Source organism: Dermacentor andersoni, chromosome 11, assembly GCF_023375885.2.
Source record: "Dermacentor andersoni chromosome 11, qqDerAnde1_hic_scaffold, whole genome shotgun sequence".
NCBI lineage: Eukaryota > Metazoa > Arthropoda > Arachnida > Ixodida > Ixodidae > Dermacentor > Dermacentor andersoni.
The window spans coordinates 120,372,232-120,395,846 of NC_092824.1; the positions used below are offsets into that span (position 1 = coordinate 120,372,232).

Genomic DNA, 23,615 nt, shown 5'->3' on the forward strand with positions numbered 1-23,615 from the left:
TCAAATTTTCGTAAAATCGGAATTTTCCTGATGTTTACAATGCTGTAAGTCGGGTCTACATGTGGTCCTAGAGATGGAGTTTATTCCACAATCACCAAATAGTTCAACAAAGTATTCATAGAAACTGCTCTCCTTTGTAATTTGTTTTGTACCACCGGTACAAGACATTCATATGGTTCAGATATAATCACCCTTATGCAAGCATAAGTGTTTAGCATAACGGGTAAGGCACTCGACTTCTGTGCGTCGGGTCGTAGGTTCGAAACATACCACCGTAAACGGTTTTTTCTTTCGAATTTATTTTTGCACAAGGTCGCGGGATCGAATCCCGGCCACGGCGGCTGCATTTCGATGGGGGCGAAATGCGAAAACACCCGTGTACTTAGATTTAGGTGCACAGTAAAGAACCCCAGGTGGTCGAAATTTCAGGAGTCCTCCACTACGGCGTGCCTCATAATCAGAAAGTGGTTTTGGCACGTAAAACCCCATAATTAAATTTTTTTTCGAATTTATTTTGTTTTATACATTATTTTCGTTATAGCGATTCATCTTACGTGACGGACGGGCAGGTTTCCTCGTTGGGTAGGACTAGAAATGCTTATGCATTTAAAAGTCTAATTAAGAAAGAAAGGAGAAATACCGCGAGGACGCGGTAGGTCTCGACGCATGCAGTACGTGGCATGTCAATTCGAAACAGGAGCTGCGTTCCCGCATTCGGAATACCGCGCAGAACTGCTAAACCTAGAATTGTTGGCAGTTCACTTCAGAGTACATTGGAGCACGGCGTTACTCAGCTTGCTGGTCACGGTCTATCTTTAATCCACTACTTCAGCCACGCCTACCAAGCCTGCTATGCGACAAACTGCGCCGTATAAGGAAACGTAAGGTGGAAGATATGGTTCTGCACGTATTAGCTTCTTTATTTCATTCGCAGAGTTCGCGGTACATCTTACCAAGAGCATACAATCGATGAGCAGATGTATGGTTCGCTTAGGGCAAATATTGAAAGCATTTCTTGGGGAACGTACCAGAGCTTTTTCTATGACAAATATTGAGTGATAACTTGCGAATATGCCGCCTCCGAATTTGGACACACGGAGGCAAAGGAATTCATTGGAATGGTGTGCATGACGAAATTATTGTATGCTCACGAGACTGCGCTTAAAAGCTACCGAATAGGGCACATAGCAAACGGGCACTGACGAAAGCTAAAAAAGGCAAAATATATCCGAAGGAGACAGAATAGAAAGCCTCTTAGGTTCGAAGTTTGGCATGTTTTGTTTCTAGTCTTTATCTTTCTCCTCTTCTTTTTTTAAAAATATGTGTATCGTTTTGGAAAATGTCATACATGCAGCGTACATGGCAGATAATGCCGTCAGTGGGGCCGCCGTGAGGCTAGCTTATGAAACACACACGCTTTCGACGTTCGCTCGCCAGCCAGTAAAGCTTCTAGCTGTGGGCTATACCGGGTGTCCCAGCTAACTTGAACCAAGGGTTTAAAAATGAAATATTGGAGTCAGGAGAGTGAAACTAACTGCATATTGGTGATAGGCATTTGGCGCACCACGGGAAATTTTTTGTATCGCAATTACTTAACTAGTAATTAAGATAATTTTTTTAAATTTTTTAATATTGACTTTAGACACTAAATGTGATTCGCAAAGTTGGAGAGCACTTTCAGAAACCCGCATTCCATTATTCGCCATAAAGAAAACCTTACGTGTACCTCTTTTTCCGAGCTCGAAAGAAAGCCCGCGAAATACAAAAAAAATCACGTGACGAGCACATTTGCGCGTCGCGATCGTGCTGCTCTCAACCGTGCTTTCAGTGAACGAAATCAGCTCCGGCCTTTATTCGACGGCCCCGTTGCAGCGGCAGGCCGATATCTTGGCGGGGGTTTTTCGTCCGCGTCAGCTAGTTGGCACCCGGCGACGACGACTTAGTCCCAATCTGATAAGATACTGAGATGGCGAGTCTGCTTTGTCACTCAGAAGCAAAAGAGAAATACAGGGAATAATGTTTCGCCGCGAGGTGTTGGCGGCTGTGTGTTGCAGTTTCCTAATGAGGATTTTGAAAGCTGGAAGCAGCGGTGAAGCACAGTTTGTCGTGTGCTCTTCTTATGCCACTCTCATGCGAGACTGAATCTTTGGTGTAGTGATTACTAGCACTGCAGACATGCCGTTTACAAATGAAGAGAAAGCAGACATGGTTCTGGCTCTAGGTGCATGTCATGGGAACAGAAGGCGCGCTGCAGACCTTATGCAACAATGGCACCCAGGCAGGCGGCCAAGTTCAGTAACGATCCTGCGTGCCTTCGAGACGCTGCGACGGATGGGCAGTTTTACGTCCACACGACACAGAGCACCTGTTTTTGACGAGGACTTCGAGACGCATATTTTATCGCTGTTCGCTCTGGAACCCCAAGCAAGCGTGCGCAGCGTGAGCGAGGATACCGGAGTCTCCAGGTCATCAGTTTGGCGAATACTGCGCAAACACCGCCTGCATCCGTACCACGTACAGCTTCATCAAAATCTGTTGCCACGGGACTTCCAAAACAGGACCGATTTTGCTAATTGGATTCTGATAAAGATGCAGGACGACCCGGATTTTTTGAACAAAGTGATATGGAGTGACGAAGCTAGTTTTTCGCGCAATTCACAGGTGAACCTGCACAATGCTCATTACTGGAGCGATTCAAATCCCTACTGGGTTTTACAGACGCAGCACCAGTACCAGTGGTCATTTAGTGTTTGGTGTGGACTTTTCGACGGTAGTTTGATCGGGCCTGTGTTTTTCGACCAGACGCTGACAGCAGATCGCTACACCAATGATATCCTCAGAGGACCCGTTGACGACTTCCTTTCGGATCTACCGCTCGCCAGGGCCACAAATGTGTGGTTTCAACACGATGGCGCCCCCGCACACAGCAGCGCCAAGGCTCGGACCTGGCTCGACGCAGCGTTCCCGCAGAAATGGATAGGACGACTAGGTCCCGTGAACTGGCCAGCCAGGTCTCCTGATATGACACCTCTGGACTACTTTTTGTGGGGTCATATCAAGGACAAGGTGTACAGCACACCAACTTCCACACCGCAAGACCTTAAAGACAAAATAACGGAAGTCTGTTTAAACATGCCTGAGGCTGTCATACGAAATGCAACGGCTGATTTGGTTACAAGATGCCATAGCTGTATCGTCGCACAAGGTGACCTATTCGAGCACTTTTTATAATTGGTAAGAAACCGAAATGAAATGGAGTCAGGACAACCGCATGCCACGGCTGTCATCGCCGCACAGCCAAGCCATAAACCGCCACTTTTATTTTCTTTGCAACTGGCAAATAAAACTCCTCTCATTTGAAAACTTCGAGCTTGGCAGTCTTTATCGCGACTGCAAAGCGCAGCGCACTCGCTGCAATTTACACCGTCACGCGCGAACTGGCTGACACGGCCGAAGAAACCACCACCAAGATATCGGCCTGCCTCTGAAACGGGGCCGCCGAATGAATACCGGAGCTGATTTCGTTCACTGAAAGCACGGTTGAGAGCAGCACGATCGCGGCGCGCGAATGCGCTCGTCACGTGGTTTTTTTTGTATTTCGCGGGCTTTCTTTCGAGCTCGAAAAAAGAGGTACACGTAAGGTTTTCTTTATGGCGAATAATGGAATGGGGGTTTCTGAAAGTGCTCTCCAACTTTGCGAATCACACTTAGTGTCTAAAGTCAATATTAAAAATTTAAAAAAAATTATTTTAATTACTAGTTAAGTAATTGCAATACAAAAAATTTCCTGTGGTGCGCCAAATGCCTGTCACCAATATGCAGGTAGTTTCACTCTCCTGACCCCAATATTTCATTTTTAAACCCTTGGTTCAAGTTAGCTGGGACACCCGGTATAAGTTCGCTTGACGAGCGTGCCGAGGCTGTTTACCGGCAAAGCGCAGCGTAAGCGCGTCTTCGGCAACGAGCGGAGGAGAGTTCCGTAATTACACGTTGCGGTGCCCAGACATAAACACTCTGGAGTTCTTAAAGGATTCGGCTTTACAAAGAGAGAACCCAAACGACATTCGTGTGCGAAAGGCGAAAAGTAGTCGACGCATCCAGGAGACTTCGTCGACAGCACTACGCATGTGCAAAGTCACAGTTTCTTACGGCGCGCTGATAGCGTCCAATAACTTTGGGCCGGATACTTCTAAGGGCGCTGCCACGGTGGGCAACACGTTGGCCAACACAGTTCGCAAACAACGTGCTGTCGGCTACCCAGTCACATCGAAGAGACGACAATTGCTAGGACGTGTGATTATTTCACGGACGCCGCGCAGGAGCTTTCCACAGTTGACAGTGTGGACCCGATAAACACTCGCCGTGACATCTCCAATCGCTTATCACCAGACAGTAAGCAGTCTGTGAGACCTAGCATACTTGCGATCAAAATCAGACGGTCAGAAGCGCGAGCATTCCAAAGCTCATGCTTCGGTCACCATGCTGATGCAAGGTGGCAATTGAAGCTTTGTTGGAGCAAAGCCGACGAGGACTATGTTGGCTTAGCCGTTGGCCAGCGTGGCAGTATTGTAAACGCCACTATTATTTTAGCAGATCTTCAGACAGCAAGGCAGGAGGCAGGTGGCAAATTGGCTCGCAGGATATGCGATGACAAGAATAAGTTGAAAGGCATGACAGGACAAACCCTGCAGTCACATGGTCTCTCTAGTGGCTCTGTCGCGCAGCTCGCGTGCACGTTTAGTAATTGCATCAATTGTCCACGTTTCATTATTGATTGGATCATCATCATCATCATCATCATCATCATCATCATCATATTTTAAGCTTAATTCACTAATTGGCTCATCAACTGACTGACTGACTGACTGACTGACCGATTTCTTTTATTTTTTTTTTGACAGGAAAGTGTTTCATGCCGGGGTCCACCATCAACTACCTGTAACGGACGTGACGGGGGCGCGGACGCTAAACTATGCTACATCTTGACAGGGATGGCGCCACAATGCGCATCTAGGAGCCCTGAAGCGAAGTACTGCATCACGACACTAACTAGAGCCAACAGTGAGCGCTTCAGTAATCTCAACGCAGCGGAGTCACCAACGCGATGTAGCCTGGTGTAGGCGGTGTAAGCCTTCTGCTAAGGTGACGACGCAGTTATTGCACATGGTTTATCTTTCGCGTCCGGCTAGCCTGTAACGCCTCGTAGCCTGCGGAGTGCAGCTTCAACATGCATCGGCAGTGCTTACACGACGCCTACTACTCCGCTTGCGACGGCACCAACTAAGAAAACTGCTGCGCTAAGCAGCGCAGAAAGGCAACGACGTCGACGGGCGAATCTCGCTTCCGGCGAGAGACACGCCGGCGTGAAACCGAACGCCTTCGCGCGTTCGCGGCGCACACTGCGAACTGTGCCACGCGCATTCCTCAAGCTGAGAGCATCGCAACTGGCTGCCCAAGACACTACGTAGCGGGACCAAGATGCTTCGCCGAAGCGACTCGGCAGCAGGACGCCAGGCAAACCTGCACCACGGTCGCCGGCCCGCAAATAGCGCGACTTCCGCTGCAGTGGGCCGTGAGTTGACGAAGCAAACGTGCAACAGCTTCTGTGAAGACACGCTTCACTTTCGTGTTCTACCGATTTCTATGAAAGAGGGATCAACCATATCGTTTTCTTTTGATTTGTAGATAGCTTCGTTTTCAGAACAAGAGATAAAATTTTTACAAAGTTGCTAAACATAATAGCTTAAATATCACGGTCTTTTATGTCTGACACGTGGAACGAGATGTCTATTACATACGCTACTGAGAACGAAACACACTTTTCACAATGAGGATAGACGGAAGCGTGCCGCATGTTCATACTACTGAGAGAAGGCACAGGAGAGTACGTCTGTCGTCCACATTTACGCAATCCCCAACATCGTGAGTGTCGCTATGCTAATAGCACTACGACGCGTGACCAGACCGCAGCGTGGGGCCACAACACACGTGCGTACGCTTAGACCCGTCGCCTGGAAAGCTACCTTTGATCTCGACACCAATAATTTGTAGCCCGAGAAAGAGACCTCACAAGACCGGCGGTCCCTAAGTGCACAGAATTGCACGGTCATAAGTGCACGGTCTAAGTGCACGGTCATAAGTGCACAGAATTATCCTTGTGGTCGTGTAATTTTCAGCCAGCGCACGTCAGCGATCCGCTCCCGTCGAGCTGCGACGCGCACCTGGACGAAAAGGAGGAGGATTGCGCGCTGCCAGGAAAGGCGCGCGTGATGGCCCGCTTATTGCGAGTCTCGGAGGCAGGCACTCCGCGGCCTTACGAGTGGCGACTCCTCCTATACGCTTCCCTTCATATGATTCTCCACCTGGCTTACGTGCAGCGTCTTCCCGGCCGCTCCTTACGGCACTTTCGGGAAGCGTCGGAAAGTTGTCGCTGCGTGAAAGATAGGTTCGCGGCACAGAGAGATGAGATGAAAGACGTCGGTGTGGCGCGGAACTACTGAGACTGCATACAGTGGGCAAGACGGTGACGCAATTTGCTTTCGTGCAAATGAAACAGTTATAGATTGGATGAAAATTTGGCATGGAGCATCTGCCAAAGAGTAAAATAAACTTTCACCTCTTGCAGAAAGAAAACGACGTCTGTGTTATCGCCCACTGGCACATAAGATGTTCTCAGCGCTTGCTTCTTTGACGGCGCATTTGTGAAGTTCGTATTGAAAGGACTACTTCTAACGACGCTTGGCAGCAATCTAGTTTCGTCACGTATAGCACTGCAGCTGACGCCTTTATTGGAAGCCTTCACAAGCAGCCTATTAGGCAGCAAACGCTTTCTTAGAAGCGCAGCTCTTAGAGCCCCGTCCCTGCGGCGAGCGTCGGCGTCTCTTGGCGTCCTCAGCGTAACCGAGCGAACGAGCACAGCGAAGGACCGAAGAGCGAACGCGGAGCGCAGCGGGGAATGAAAGATGGCGACAGCGAAGAAAGTGGGAGGAAAGCGGAGGAGGAGGGTGCAGCGGAATGATGAAGCATAAAGCAGATGAAAGAGTAGGGCGAAAGCGTGAGAAGAAAAGCGTGGTGCCGCGCAAGGACGGGCTCCGCGGCGACGATGGCTAAGCCAGAGTAGTGCACGCGTCGTCTGTTCGCTGATGACGCCACTGATACCACATATGTAAAAAATTCATCAGCCCTTCCATTCTCGGAAGAAGGACGAGCAGCGAAGCTGTGTGTTACCTCAATCTACGAATCTATGCATAAATAGTTATTATTATTATTATTATTATTATTATTATTATTATTATTACTGAAGGACACAGACAACAAATACATCTTTTGACTGTGGAGTGATTTATTCTTATTTTTTTTATGAAGTAGCGACGTGTGCAAGTACCACCACATGGCAAACGAGAATTCCACAATATCTACAACTTCACCGTCAACTACGTAATGATGAAAAGTAGATGAAACTCCGCGCAATGTTAGAGTCGTTCTAGCGGCTATTGTCAGATTTTGTTTCGGGATAATTTTGATAAAACAAGAGTTACAGCCGTTTTCTGTAACCACATTCCCTCTGTAGACGGCCATGTATTGACAGCAGACGGGAATTCTGCGACGTTTACAACTTCACTGTGAACTAATAGCGACAAGTAAATGAAACTCGGCGTAATGATAGAGTCGTCTTAGCGGTCAATCTTGGTATGATTTTTTCCAAGAACATTAGACTGACAGCTACAGACCATTCGCAGGAAACTGGAGACGACAATTTTCTCATGTTGACGCGACGCGTATAGACGAACGGACATTGACCACCGCCGAAGGGTAGCTACATAAAGCTTCGCTGCAAAAATGGCGGCATGAGCGGAGGTCTGTCAGCGGCGGCGCTGCTGTGAATCACGCACACGCGTCACCCACGGGTCACCCACGCGCTGCCTCTCGCGATCTCCCGATTAGCGAGGCAGTCGCGCCACCCTTGGTTCCGTTTGCAACGTGCAGCACGAGACAGATTGTCCGCGCCTGCCAATGAATTGCGAAATGAAAATACGTATACAGCTGCACTCAAATTTCGTATTAGGGAGTATCGTAATCGTCGCTGAATTTTTTTTTTCGTCGTCGCTGTTGAGTGCAGTGATTGCTCTGGAAGGCTAAAAACAATTTCCGAAGGCCGTTCTAGAGAGCTAGCTAGAGAGGGTGCATATAGTATCAGGTAAATGCGTGATAGTACGAGTAAATAAAGCCAATAATTAACTGTACCCTCATTTAAAGGTTTTCTGAACCAGTACATTTATGATATACTGCCATTGTAGAGCTGCACCGGGAATCAGCGTCCACGACATCCATGCCCACTTACAGGGAAACCTCCGAGCAGCCCCGACTTTGAGACATCCAGCCACAACGCGTGCTGAATACTGCACTCGAATACGTACGGGAAAGGAGCCACATAGGAGCAACATTTTTATCCTGGCAGCGATAACGCACTATTGACGTCTTCTGTAAGAAATACACTGAATCCGTGTTTACTGAAAGAGAATGAAAATAAAGCCAGGAGTCGATGAGTAATCTTTATCAATTGCACAAGTATTCTACGAAAACACATAAAAACGGACGAAATCGAATGCAAACGATAATGCTTCGTGAGGTAATACGTTACCTAACGATTTAAATGAATATTTGACTAGTTTAAAAGGCGCTGGACAAGTTGTGTTTTCTTTCAGAGACGCGCACCTCGTGGCGTTATTCGAGCACGGACACGTCAGCCGACGCGACACGCTTGCTGCCTCCGTGAAGACATCGGCGCCTAACGTGGCTTCGCACAAATCCGCTATTAAAAAAAAAAGAAGAAAGAAATACCGGAAAGAAGAAAATCGAAGAAATCACCGCTGCACTGCGCGGCTTCCTGCGCAGGTTTCTCGGGGAGAACCCGCGCGTTCGACATGTTCATCACGCGCGCCTTATCTCGCGCTCGACGCCCGCAGCGCAGAGGACAAGCAAAAGCGCACCCCGAAGAGCGGCTTTCACGTGGCTGTGGACATTGCGCGCACCTTATGCGCATAGCAGCATTGCCGGGTCGTGTAACGCAGAAAGGAAGCGGCTCCTTCTGGCGATGGCGAGGCTGGAATTTATAGAAACCAGTCGTGAGCATAGCAACGGAAAGCGTGTTTACATCCATGAGATCGCTGGCACAGGAAGACGACGCGCAACGTTGTCGCAGTGCAATTGCGATCCTTTCACTTGAAATACTTTTCGTCCTTTTTTTTTCTTTGGCGCATTCTACCTTGTATTCCTTGATGAAGATGATCATGTTTATTCACATCACCTTCGAAACGGGGTGGCAGAAAATAGTCAGCTAGCCTGCTTGAGCTATAAGGTTTTGCTACACAGCAGTCCAGAATTTTCGATCTCTCCCCTTGATCTTTCCTGTTTTCATTGCAATCTATATCTCTATACCGTATACAGGCACCTATGCTTGCAATTATTCTGGTCTCATAGACATCTTCCCTGCTTTTGCTCCCACCAATTTGGAGATGTCTCTTGCTCATCTCAACCGCTGACCAGTTAACGCTCCCATGAGCTCTGAATCCCAGCGTTTCTTGAATGCGGACGTTGGCTACGATCCTCGCCATGTGAATATCTTGGCATTCCATCACAACGCACTGATACACGTTCCCGAAGCGACCCTTTCTCGGATTATCCCCAACTTTCTTCGCCTCTGACTGATAAAAATAGGCTCTCACGAACCCTAACTGGCCACATCATGCTCCACGGAGTGTGAAGACCTTCTTCACGCAGTTCTCTGCCTTCTACTCCAGTTACGCGTAGGGTAAACGTGGCCGATTGCACAGCGGAGAGCAACGGTGCAAACTGTAAGCAGATACACTGCAGTAACCGGAGCCCATAGGTAACTGTACTGCTCTTGAACATGGCCTCCACCGTAACGCGATCGCATCCCTTGCATCAAGTAATTGAAACGTCGAGTTCGAGGTAAGATGTATAGGGTAACTCGACATTATCGTTTCTACACTCAGGACTTTAACTACTCTAACAGCTATGCACAGCGATGACATAGCTTCTTCTTCTCTGAAGCAGACGCCATAATCAGCACAGCCGCCTTAGTAATGCGACAACATACTGAGGAGTAACGGTAATTACCTGTTCGGATTCAACAATGTCAATAACTTCTGAACTTTAACATCTCGAGCCACGAGGAGCAATCCGTGGGGAAGGGCTCAAGATAATTTTGACCGATCTTAAATTCTTCGATAAAGTGAAGGTAGCGCGAAACAACATGGACAGAGACGTAGAATGCTCGCAACTAAAACTTTATTCAATGAAACAAGAATATTACAATATGCAGTTAAATGCGATCCCATAATTTGCTTTTAAATTATTTTCATGTTACCTTATTCGTATATTCGAACGACATGAAATTCTTTGACGAGCCATAACATTTAAGGATACAACGACTTAAGCTTCTCCAAACCCAGAGCAATGCGGTTGCCGCGGCCTGGATTGGGTCCCGCGACATCGTCGTCAGTGGTACAACGCGCCAGCCACTGATCCACGGCGGTGGGATTCAGTACATGCTACGACACAAACGTTACACGTCGGCGGCTAGAGCACCTCCAAGCCAGTGCTGCTGCACAAAAGAAGCAGCTCTATTCGGCGCCGACTGGAAGCGCAAGCGATGGCGTCGAAGATACACGGCCTTCATCCGTGGTCAAGCGCCATCAACGTACACTGAAGGCGCCTTTTTACGACCTCATGCGAGCATCGCGACGGCGGGCTGTTTAATGACCGAGCCATTAGGGAGGATCGCCCTATAGCCCGCACGCACGCGAGGAAACCGGCGTAGAGCAGCGTGGGAATATGGAGAGCGATGCGTCAGCGGATATTTGACGTACTCTTCGCGGCAGGAGCTCATAGCACGGCCGTTTCCCACCGAACCTTTTAGCGATCCACAGGGGGTGCAAAACAGCGCACTGTCACATAACAAAATTTACCTAAAATATAAACGAGCCGCACGTGCCCTATATACAGGACGAGCTTGCGTGGGGTTAAAAAAAAAAAAGAGAAGAGAAGAGAGGCTGTTCTCGAAACACGTGTTCGACTAAAAGCGGGCACATGCGCCGGCGGTCAGGTTTCAAACGTTCCATCGTGTACAATTTTTTTTTTTTTATTTCGCGTACACTCGCCAATCTCCAAAAGGAGCTATCGTGGAAAAGTTTACTGCATTCCGGACTTTTACAGAACTTAATGGGCTCGCCGAAGGGCTGCACTGAAGGAGAGCGATGAGCGCAAAAGATGTAGCGAGGCGTAGGAGAAACGAGCACAACAGGCGCTGAAGGGAGCATATTTCGCTCAGAAAGCATCGGTAAAACAGCTTGTACCGTCTATGGAACCGAACTGCTCAAGTATGAAGGACCCTTTCAGACGAGATGATCACCCTCACCTTTACAAAAGTGGATATCGACAGTCTGCATACCATATAAAGTGTCTAAAGACTTCCATATATATATTGATCTGCCCTTCCAGAAGGCAGGCTAGTTTGTCAGCAAAAAGATATTGACCAGTAACTATGGCCAAAAGCGATTCGGATGTATATTTCTTTTAGCCAAAGTCTGCTCGATCTATTGTTTGTTCACAAAAGTTGTAAGGTATCTCTTGAAACCTGGTCACTAAACATTACACAAAAAGGAATATATGCATACTTCGTGTATGTGTCAACACTTCGTAGGTTTATTGAAACTTTTCTAATGAATTATGCCCTTCTGTATTTAGCAGGAAGCTCTTTTTAAGTAAATAATTAGTGTCCACCAGTAAATTCAATTTGTATGTTCAAATTATGATCTGATGCTATAGGAGAATAATCTCCTATAGTGAGAATCTTTGAAAATAGTGGACGCGGCGTCCACTGACACTTCTAAGGTTCCTCGCACGATTGTCAATGAATCACGGGCCCATCAGTTTTACTAGGTTTTGCTACATGGTGACTCCTAGAGCGAGACGTCATGAAAGGCTATACTGTAACATTCTCTTGAGCGGACCACATCGATTCCAATTGCGGGAATGAGATAGAGCGGTAAAACGCGTATTGCTTCATGTTTGCTTGTGGTCTACATATTGTCTATAACCAAAATTCGTTAAGCAGGCTATTTATTTTTGTCTACAGAAAAATAACCTCCTCAACCCCAGTGAAGCAGAATAGTAATCTGCTCATCAACCGATTATAACCTCAGCGACTATTTTACCACACCGCTGAAGCACTGGCGACGGAAACAATGCTCAGTGCCTAAGATGGAAAGTACGTTTCATTTCCTGTTGCATGCTTGTCGTTTTGATGGCGCGTTTTGTTGTTTTGCAAAAGTCACAAATTGCACAGGTACGATATGAAATGAACACAGCCTATTTGCTTTTCAGAGAACAATACTGCAATGTCATATGTATTGTCGCTTTTGTTCTTATTTATGTTGTGCACACGAACACAACCGATTAATCGGTTCGGTTAACGCAGAAAATGGAGCATGTTTATCGCAAGCGGAGCAGCACCACAGACAAGACACGACAACGGAGCGCGCCCGTAGCGCGTGTGCTGCTCGGTGTTCTCCTCTGCGCCGAGACGCGACCGAATGTAAAATCCTTAACAACCCAGCGCAGTGTCACACTTCGCTGTAATGGTTAAAGCACCGAAGTTTATGAGATATCCTATGCGGGTTCGTAGCGCGCTACGGAGCAGGCGCCACGGCTACGACTGCTACGAGTAAACGGGACATCGATCGTGAGCAGCGAAAAAGGACTACGTGCCCCTCCGCGCACTGCCCGCACGAAAGCACTGTATTGTTTTAAGACGCACCCCGCTGTGAAGGCGATGACCGAAGCAGTGCGCTTGCGTCATCTCTCACTGACACGAGCCGGCACCACGTCCGAGCAGCGCGGGCGCAGTGATGCGCGCCACGTGCTCATAACGATCGCTCCGTGGGCGGAGAGAAGGCTTCTTCCTGCTTCCCGGAGCCAGCTTTCTTGAGAGACAGAGAGCACAGTGCGGAAGGGAGCGCCCGCAGTGAAAGGCAGACAAAAAAGATAGGCGGGGGAGAGCAAAAAAGAGAAAATACAAGAGTATGACGAACGAAAGAACATTGGACGAAGGATATACGAAATGGAGCCAAGAAAGAAAGAAAGAAACTCGAGGTTAGGAGGCATCGAGTGGCCCGCCTCGCCTTGTGGGGCCCCCCTTATGACCGAAAAGAGTGCTTGCCCGCCAGGCATGGCTCCCCGAGGCTGGGTACCGCGATGATCTTGAGCCAGTCTCTGATGGCGGCGCGGTGACCGACGAGAGAGCCGCCCTCCTCGAGGTGCACTCCCGGCACGCACGCCACAGCCGTGACGTGCCTTTTTCTAGCGGGAAATGCATCTGCCGAAAACATGGTGTCGGGGGTTACGTCGCAAAAGATCCGCTGCCTACATCCTCTCTTCTCGTACGATTTTCTGCGTACGCTATACTAAGTCCGAGCCACCACCCCTACAGACTTGGAGACCTATGATATATTGTGTTGGTGTTTGAGTGAGGTGATGGGTACCTTTTCAGGAAAGTGGCCTTTCAATATGAAATTGACTTTTACAAACTTTGTAAGATTGCAAAACCTCATCGGGAGAAAGCGGGTTTTAACCGAAAAGGAAGGGCCCCAGTGTAAGTCACGCAGATACAGCTCACGCTGAATTTCTTATTTTCAGTGTTCGCCGCACATAAAGAGACGCCAATTTGCTTCTATACAGCTCACCGCAAATGTACTATCGTTACCTGTCAGTATCACACTACAAAGGTGGTTCGTATGTTAGCACTTCCAATTAAGGGATTCAACATTTACTTCGCCGCAAGCGAGAAATCAGCGCACACAGGAATTATCCCGGGGGAAGAGTGTTAGCCAGAATGGCCCGATCGGACGCGGAGTTGTAAAGGAGTCGAGAGGAGCGAAGCGACGGAGAGCGAAGGTGAATGACAGGCGAAGAATGAAGGAGGACTAAATGGAAGAATGCTATGAGGGAACAAACGCGAGTTAATGACATCTTAGTTGAAATCAAGAAAAAGGAATGGGCACGGGCAGGACATGTAATGAGGAGGGAAGATAACCGATGGTCATTAAGAGTTACGGACTGGATTCCAAGGGAAGGGAAGCGTAGCAGGGGGCGGCAGAAAGTTGGGTGGGCGGATGAGATTAAGAAGTTTGCAGGGACGGCATGGCCACAATTAGTACATGACCGGGGTTGTTGGAGAAATATGGGATAGGCCTTTGCCCTGCAGTGGGCGTAACCAGGCTGATGATGATGATGAAATGGAAGAAAGGCAAATTATTTCCTCGCGCTTGCGTCTTCACCAGCCCAGTCTACGCCGACATATTGATTCTCATCCAGGCACGCCTTGGCAAAACTTACACACACACACACACACACACACACACACACACACACACACACACACACACACACACACACACACACACACACACACACACACACACACACACACACACACACACACACACACACACACACACACACACACACACACACACACACACACACACACACACACACACACACACACACACACACAAGCACGATCACGCGCATACATGCCCGCACATGCGCGCGGACACGCGCACAAAAACACACAAACAGACGCGCGCACACTCACACGCACACACACTCGCACACGTGTGCGCACACACACAAGCACGCGCACACATGCACGCAGGTGCACGCGAACATGCACACACACACGCACACAAACACACGCACGCGCGCATGTGGGCATAGACAAATCGCGCGTGCACGCGTGCTCAGACGCAGAAGGGGGAAAAGAGCGGCAGAAGAAAATGCCCAAAGTTCATCATTAATCAAAATGGGATTCAAGTGACTCCATTCGTTCTTGGACGTAAGAAATAAAAACATATATAAGATGCCGGAAAGGATAGGAGAGCTGCACGAGATCTCGCTCAATAAGTTTCAAGGTCGAAACTCTGTAGGTTGCGGCGTCACCTTTTGGTGTTCTTCACAACTGCGAGACGAAAAATGGAGGGGGAAAGAATGTTCTGGCATGCGAGGATTGCGGGAGCTCAAACAAGCAACAATAAAAGTTTTATGTAAGCACGAGCCAACTTGGCGGAGTTTGTCGCACACGATCGCAAAGCCACTGAGCCGCGTAATTTGCATAACCAGGCTCTACGAAATGAATGCGCGGTCTCCTAGCTTAGTAAGCATCCCTCGTTCGAATGTTCTCGTTTGTAAATACACGACGATATTATTAATCAGGAATGCTGAAGGGAAAGGGCAATGAAGACTGCTTTTACAGAATAACAAAGCATTTCAAAGAACGTTTAAGTGCATAATCTCGTCAGGAGGTCATCATGCGTCGTCACCTATGTCGTCACTACGGTCGTCACGAAAGGCTAGGACGTAACGGCGCACCCTGCCACTTTTTCTCGCGAGATTCGTGCGACCTAGCGAGCAAAGGGAAAACTACATTGCGCGCGGTACTTTCAAACAGTTCTACCTAGGCTACACTTGCGTGTAAAGTTTGACACGTGTAATGGGTGTCCACAACGTTAGTTTCAGTACATTAACTATTCTTATAACTGTCACTCAAAGCATTCATTTCATAAAATTAGAGTTCAGCGAAAACAAGAAGAAAATACATGCAGGAACATGCAGAAGTGTCCAGAGACAAGGGGCTTCGTGTAGATTAGCCACAGCTCCCGAGTTCAGGTCGCAGTTTCGTTACGTGCGAAAGGTGACAGAAGTGTTAAGAGGACGAACATACAGAGTGCAAGCCAGGTCAGCTAGTCACCGACTCCCACAATTAGTTGACAGTGACTCGCTTTATGAACCCGCTAGTGTTTTCTCCTTTTATTTCTTTCCTACGCATGTTTTCGCAGCCAGAATGAAATGGTGGAGTTGGGCGAAAGTAAAGGGGTGAGCTTTGCTACGCGAATGGCGTTGCGTTCTGTTGGCGATTATACAGGCGCAACTCAAACAAATACTACTGAATAGATGTGGACTGCTTTCAACTCACTAGATAGAGCAGGAAATTTGTTCTCATGCTTCTATACCAATAGATCACAGTTCTCAACGTAAGCTTACGTTATTTTGTACGGGCTTTGTACCTTAATAAACCTAATCGCAAGACCACGCAATTTCGCAGTACAAAGGCATGTAGAATGCTTCTCCATCTTTGTTGCAAGTAAACGTCCCATGAGCAGAATCGGACGTACAGAGAGACGCAGTAGTTCACGAGAGGCCATTTTCTGGTACTGGCTTTATACCTTGAGGTCTTCGAGTAGGATACCTGTTGGAATCAGGTCAGGTATGAGGCACGTCTCAACCGACGATTGTCCTTTCGTTTTTCCCGACGTATCGCCGACCACGGCTAACGACACGTCGTGGCGTACCAGCAGGGATAATCTCGCGTCGCGATCTGCTGTACATGGTACGCTTTCCGGATTTGGGACAAATTCAGGGCGGCCGCTGTGTACTCACAGTCCTTGGGCTCCTTGAGCGGCGGCATGTCGGCCGACGTGGTCGCCAGGTTGGACGCCGTGTTGCTGGTCGCGGCGGGCGGAGTGCAGGGCGCCGACTGCGTCGGGGCGCTCAGCCCGTTGCCTCGGACCGGCGGCTTGTCCCTCGGCGGCGAGACCGGCTGCGAGGCGGCGTGTCCACCGCCCCCCTGGGGAGTGGCGGGCGCGCTGGCGCTCTTGGGCGCTGCCTGCTGCTGCTGGCCGTCGAAGGCGTCGTACAGCGTCACCGCCACCACCTCCACGGGGCCTGCGAGCGGGAGAAAGCAAGGCGTGAGCATCAGAGTCTGCAAGACGCGGTCGAGCACAATATGCAAAGGAATGGTTTCGTTCCAGCTGGCGGTGCGTTATTGCGAAACCTAAACGAACACAGCGAAATCACCGGTGTGACGAAAAGGTTTCTTTCCAGGCAGTGTTTTTATTACAACTCCTTCGAGGCCCTGGGATAACCTATTGATCGATCGATTTATTGCTTGATTGTTTGATCTATTGAGTTGTCGATCGATCGTGAAGTTTAACGCACCAAATAAACACATGCGCTAGGAGAGGAGTGTTGTATAGAGAGCTACAGAGGCTATTTACTCAGTAGACCATAAATATGAACGCTTAGCGCAAACAAGTAATGACGGAAAGGAAGAAGGGGAGCTCCCCTTGTTCCCTTCCGTCCTTCCCTGTTCGCGCCAAAGCGTTCGTGCTTGTAGTCTGCTGAGCAATATGAACCGACCAGCCCAGCAACCTGTACCTCTAGAGACTATTTAACCTACACGCGATGTTCTGCAAACGAACGTTGTTGCATTCAGCAAGCATCAAAATATCGCCTCCACCGCCGGGAAAGAAACCCGCGTCTCATGCTCACGCAAAAGCCAAAATATGTCACCACCGTGGATACTGGGTACATAACTGCTGGGATCACGGCAGGCATGTGGGCATCACCACAATTAGATAGTGTATTATGCATAACGTTGCGTGATATTTAGCATTTTTTAATTGAAATGAAAGTCATCAGAGAGAGAGAGAGAGAGCCCTTTAATGAAAGCCAGAAAATTAATCAGAGCATTGCACATGCTGTCATAGCCTGTTGAACTGCGACGTTTCTTACATACCACCGGACTAATTAGAGCGAAATTTCTTGCATTTGATAGAAAATTTCACACAGAACTTATTGATGGTCGCGGAATATTTTATGCCGAAAAGGATGACACTATAAAATTCACAATTCCCAACTTTAACTAACCCCCTAAATAAAACGGGGGGGGGGGGGGGGGGGGGGGCGATTCAGACATAAAGTATGGAGCTATGTGCTTTGGCAGAAAAAAAAAAAAAAAAAATCTGACGTTCTTGTGAAGAGCACCTGGAAGGAAGCTTACAGGAAACAAAATCAATATATTATACACTGGAAGTTCGGCGTATTTGTTAGCTCCATTGTTCAATTTCTTTTCAGAATACTATCCGGCTCAATATTGCGGTTAAAATCTAAGTGCAATTCGTTGAACTTGTGAATCTTTAAACATGGATAAAGCGTACTCTGAAAGGAAGCGAAATTACTTTTTAGAGGAGCTAACACCGCTTTTCAACTTTTCCAAAGTTTCTTGATTATCATGCTTTTTACAACATATTATAGTGTGCGCAATGAGAATTATGCGGCTTTCAGTGTCGCCAGATCTTCAGCTTTTTTCAATGCAGGAACTGTCATTTGAATGCGTTGAGCCGGTAAAAATGAAAACTTGTTTTCGTTTTACGTGTACAGTATTTATTCAAATATAGGTCGACCTTTTTATTTTTCCCGACGAGGTTACCCCAAATGAGCTACTGACGTATATTCCCGGCCAAGGAATCTAGCCCTATATTCGTGAACAAAGCTAGCGAAAAGTACGGAGCTAACCAGGCCTGTCGCAAGCCCGCCGTGGAGGCCCCTCGACCTGGCTGAACCACCCCGCATGTCCAGCGCGGCGAGGGCGACGTCGTTTGGGGCGACGCCGGCGAAGCACTGCGGCAGTTCTGACGAGGGCGAAGCTTGGGGGCACCGACTAGCAAGACTTAGAGCCGAGCTGACGGTAAATGAAGCTGCGTCGTGTTCTAAGCTCTTCATATCTACAATAAGATATGGGTCGACCTATATTCGAATTATAATTTCTTATTTCCCGGCAAGTTCAATATCACTTGGAGTCGACCAATATTAGTGTTCGACCCATCTTCGAGTAAATACGGGCGCAGCCTAAGGTCGCGCAAGTGCGGTTTCTGTCCAACCAGCGTTCATTATTCACTCTCTTACGCGTACTGGAGACGACAAGAAAAGCAGATGAACAACAAGGACGTCTTAACTATGGTCACTGGATTTTTTTCTTTCCCCAATGACTCTCAACTAGAGTACTAGAATACGGTAGAGTGGGACGAGCGGCTGCGGGGACGCATGCTTTGCAGTGAGGCGCGCGACGACGAAAATTACTGTGACGGCGCTGCGAATAGTCACGCAAATATTTGCACAACAGCAGGGAAGGAAGCCAAGAAACATTGGTTAAGGAAAAGGTTAAAGAAACAGAGAGGGGTCTGTGGAAAACAGGGATGCAGACGAAATCAGTACTGGGAACATACAAAGCTTTCAAGCAGGAAATTGCCAAAGAAAATATCTACGATAATTCTAGCGGAGGATCTTTGTTGTTTTAAGCCAGGACGGGAGTATTGCGGCTTGAGACGTACCGAGTCAACTACCAAGTGACATACACGTTATGCGGTGCGTGTGGAGGAGGAAACGGCTCAACACCGGATGTTTTTCTTTTCGTAAAGGCCTTCGTCCGAGAGTTCAAAGCAACAGGGCGGACTTCTTCAAAGCATTGGGATTTAGGGACAGTAGAGGAAAAATAGACTTTGAGCGGGTAGAAATAACGAAACGGAGATTCTTTGACTAGTGGCTAAAATCAAGGCATGAGTGAAATTTCACCCTCCACCAAGTACAAGATATATTACTAGTCACGGCTAGGTGGCATGTGCTGCCGCCCGATTTAAAGGGTGCCGTCCGTCCATCCATCCATCCATCCATCCATCCGTCAGTCCGTCCGTCCGTCCGTCCGTCCGTCCGTCCGTCCGTCCGTCCATCCATCCATCCATCCATCCATCCATCCATTGGGACGCATCATGGTTGCGCCGTTGGAAACTACTGGTGCTGCTAGCCATACTTCTCGGAAGCGGCATTAGTACTACTTCGCGCGCTCGTATATGCGCTTAAACCGCTCAAACGGCGTTCATAATTGCATGTGACTTGTATTTATGCCTTAGGAATAGATGCCTTTCTTTCTTCATTTCCCTTTTTTTTTAATGCCGCTCGGTGATTGCGCGTGCATTGCAGCCGCAGTGTATACGCTTTCATTCTACTATGCTATTGCACGGTTCCCTTTGAAGAACAAATATTTTTCTTGTTCTTCAAGGAGAATGCATCTCTCGCATGTATTCTTACGCAAATAGTTTTCCATAAGTCGATCTTGCGACACGCAGACGGAAAAACGTATGCAAAATTCATGCTTGCCGCTTGAAACAAATAAAACATGTGTGTTTTGTATTTTAAGTTTTTTCATCGCGTGCTCATAATCGACCTTTTTTTCTCCCTGTCATCTTACCTAATCCTAGCAGAACTAGATTTGCGGTCCATAATAACTTTCTGTCTCCTAAAATAGATACTAATCATGGAAAAATGAACATTGTTTTCTCGTCTGTTTCTTTATGGCATTCACTCACATCTGAACTGAAAGAAACAATGTCTATTCATGTATTTAGGCGGAAGCTAAACATGTTCTTTCTTCAATGTATAACTGCTGCGTTACGCTACCTTTGTTAACTCTGTGTGTTTCATCATGATTTTCTACGTAATCACTTAAATATTTGACGTTGCGTTTGTTAAGAGTAACATTCCTAAACTGTTTTTATTATATTTTCACTTTATCAGTTCTCAAATGTATTAACATAGGAGGTCCCGCCTACGGTTTGTAACCTTGGAACCTCCTTCTGCTTATTTACCTGTATTGTATACACTTATTTTACCACTAATAAAGACTGATTGATCGATTGATATCTGCCCCATCCAGTGCCTTGTACTCAGATTAACGGAAGCATTCATGAAAAAAAAAAAAAAAATCCAGCGCAACCTTCCATTCACATGCTTCTGTCTTCCTCGCGTAACGGAATGCGGAGTAATTGGTACGGGTTCTTTTATTGCGGTCGGACCTCAGGCACGAGAACAGTTTAGGTAGCCATTATATACGCTAATCTTGAGCATGTAAGCCGTGGGAATTTCTTGTCCCGTCCACGCTTTAAAAAAAGAAAAAAAAAAAAAACCCCGGCGTGGTAGCTTAATTAGTGGCTACGTAGTGGATATGGCGTTGCGCTGCTAAATTTGAGCTCACGGTTTCAAACCAGGTCGCGGAATTTGAAGGAAATGGAAAAATACTCGTGTATTCTGTTTAGGTGCACGTTAAAGAACCTCAGGTGGTGAGAAGTGAACTCATTTCCATATCGCCGGACGTAATACGCCAGAATCTTGCGTCTCCTTAAAAAAAAAAAAAAAAAAAAAAAAAAAAAAGAAGGTAGCTGCGTCCTTCGGCTTGTTTGTAGGGGTGTAAACGAAATAAATTATTCTCGAGTTTCATTTCTGAGAAAAACATGTTACGCTTATCTTTCATTTCATACCTAAATGCAATGCCGTTCCCAACTGTACGTACACTTAACTAAGCAGCTTCCGTATTATAAACGGCTGCTTTCATTTATACAGTGCACTATCATAAGGACAATAATGAAGCAATTAAAGGAACGGCATGCCTCACACGCACGTAGAGATATTTGTAGATCTGCTGGGTACATTGAAGAAAAGTGCGGTACCACATTGGGCACCCAGTTTTAATGGTTGCAAAATTGAAGACGTCATGTCGTATGACCAATGCCTCAAATATGTATACGTAGCAAAAGGTGTCAATGTAAATTTGCAGTTGAAATAAAGCTCCATTGTAAGCGCGCACGCACGCAATCGGTCTCAGCGCCGGCACCCAAATTATCTTGAATATGCCACGAAGCGCCTCTCCGCCCCAATTCAGTTCGATCGCAGCGCCCTCGCACAATTTTTCAACACGCGGCTCCTCAGCGGTAAAGCCCCTCCATACACGCGTGGATGGAGTCAGCGGGAGAGCGCCGCTCGGCTGTAGTCCGGCCCACTCGTACACTCTAGGGTAAACCTCACTGGCGCAGGTGGCCAGAGTATTGGCGCCCCTGTTCGCAGCCACGCGCCAACGCTGCCAACGCACGCAGTCGCCGTAGTTGCGTATTCTTTCCACAGGCGGCGCCAAGAGCCCCCGGCGCAACCGCCGCAGCCTGCACCGATGCTCGAGCGGCTTGCACCGTGGCCACAAGGCGGCGCCTCTTGTCCTCTCATGCGCTAGGGTGCCTCGATGCGCGCGCCCTCTCGGAGGGTGGAGTCATTCTGTGAAAGCATGTGTGTGAAGGGGTCAGTGCCGCCTTCCGACCGCCGGCCGCCATTGCGCTCCCCACATTTCGTTACGGTAGGTGGAGAGAGACACGTGCACGGCGTTTTCTGGTCCGAAATGCCCGGGTGTTGCGTGCCCCAGTGCACGAACCACTCACGGAATGACAGGAAGATGTTCCGATTTCCTAAAGAATCGAAAAGACGACTCCTCTGGCTGGTTAAGGTCAAGCGCGACAAGTGGCAACCCACGGACCGGTCGTTTGTGTGCAGCGTAATTTATGCCATTTCTGCATTCGTCGTCATTCGTTCATTTATGTGCTTTTTTCCGTAGCATGTACGTCTTGTATTCTTGATATCTGGCACATATGCATGCGTGTGTAACTCTTTTATTTCTGCATAACACAAAATGCTTTGTTTTTAATCGCTTGTTGCACACCGGCTGCGAGAGCGTCAAGACGTGCAGTACGCGCACGTTGTGCGCTCTTTGTGACCGGCGCCTCGCACACTTTGATTTTGTACTTAGCTGGAAGAGCATACGCACGGCGCAGTAGAAGGTAAGGTGAGCTTTAAGCTTGCCTTTCATGTAATGACACACGGATCTTGTTGACGTGTTTTCCCGGCGTTATTCTTGTGCCGCTGTCCAACTCGGGCGGCACTTGGTGTCCGTGCGTGTGTGTGTTCATGCGTGTGTTTGTGTGTCGGGGGGATGAAACCTATGACCACGCATGACGCATGTATGGTCATGACAAGCATGTCATGTGACGACTCATCATGGCTGATTTAGTGACAATTAATTGGTGGTTGCTGCTATGTATAGAAGCCACGTAGTTGTGCATTGGGTATGAGTAATTTGATTTGCATTGTCTGTGCGTTCGCTATTTTTTTCCCCACCCGATGATCGGCGAATTATTTGAATATCGTATAAGAGATGATTGAAGAGGATTTCAAGGCTACGTGTCCATTTAACGACAGAAATTTATTTTGGGCGGCGACAGAATTAGACGAAAAAGAGAGCTGTTGTGTTCGGGCTCTGCGAACTTTGTGGACAGCACGACGCCAGTGTTGACCAACAACATTGCCTTTTTGAGCATACATATAATATAACAGGGTGCCACTTTTTATATTTAAAATGATTTCTTAGCTCACTACCCTTGTTCCACCTGTCAGTATAGGCAAGAAGCTTTATTATTTTAATTAAAACTCGGCCGCCGTGGCGGCAGAGTTTCTATAGAGGTTAAACGCATGGTGCTGTGTACTAGTTCGGTATCGGTGCATGTTAATAAAACCTCAGGTGGTCGAAATTTCCGATGCCCTCTACCACGGTTTCATCACACCCGATGCTACGAAATCACAAAGAAAGGCCGTGGATGCGGTATTGGTTGAAATATGCGACGTTAAAAAATTCGCAAATGTCAGCACAGGTAACACAGACACAAACAGGTCAGACAGACAGGTAACACAGACACAAATTAAAAGCTTCCACATTCACTGCAGTTTCCGTGACCCCGAAACAACCATGCAACATTGGTAGAACATCACTTACACGCGGCCTCGTTTCAACCGCAGAGTGGTTATTTGACTGTTACGATCATTGC

At 47.7% G+C, this 23,615-nt stretch overlaps 1 protein-coding gene across 2 annotated transcripts in view; it reads right to left on the reverse strand.

The window, feature by feature from the left end:
* Pka-C1 (Protein kinase, cAMP-dependent, catalytic subunit 1) overlaps positions 1 to 23,615 on the reverse strand; it is a 443,650-nt gene that overhangs the window by 192,567 nt on the left and 227,468 nt on the right. For both annotated transcript variants that reach the window (XM_050186148.3, XM_055075499.2), the window contains exon 3: positions 16,522 to 16,806. In XM_050186148.3, coding sequence (XP_050042105.1) covers positions 16,522 to 16,806 — 285 coding nt within the window. The remainder of the gene's footprint in view (positions 1 to 16,521; positions 16,807 to 23,615) is intronic.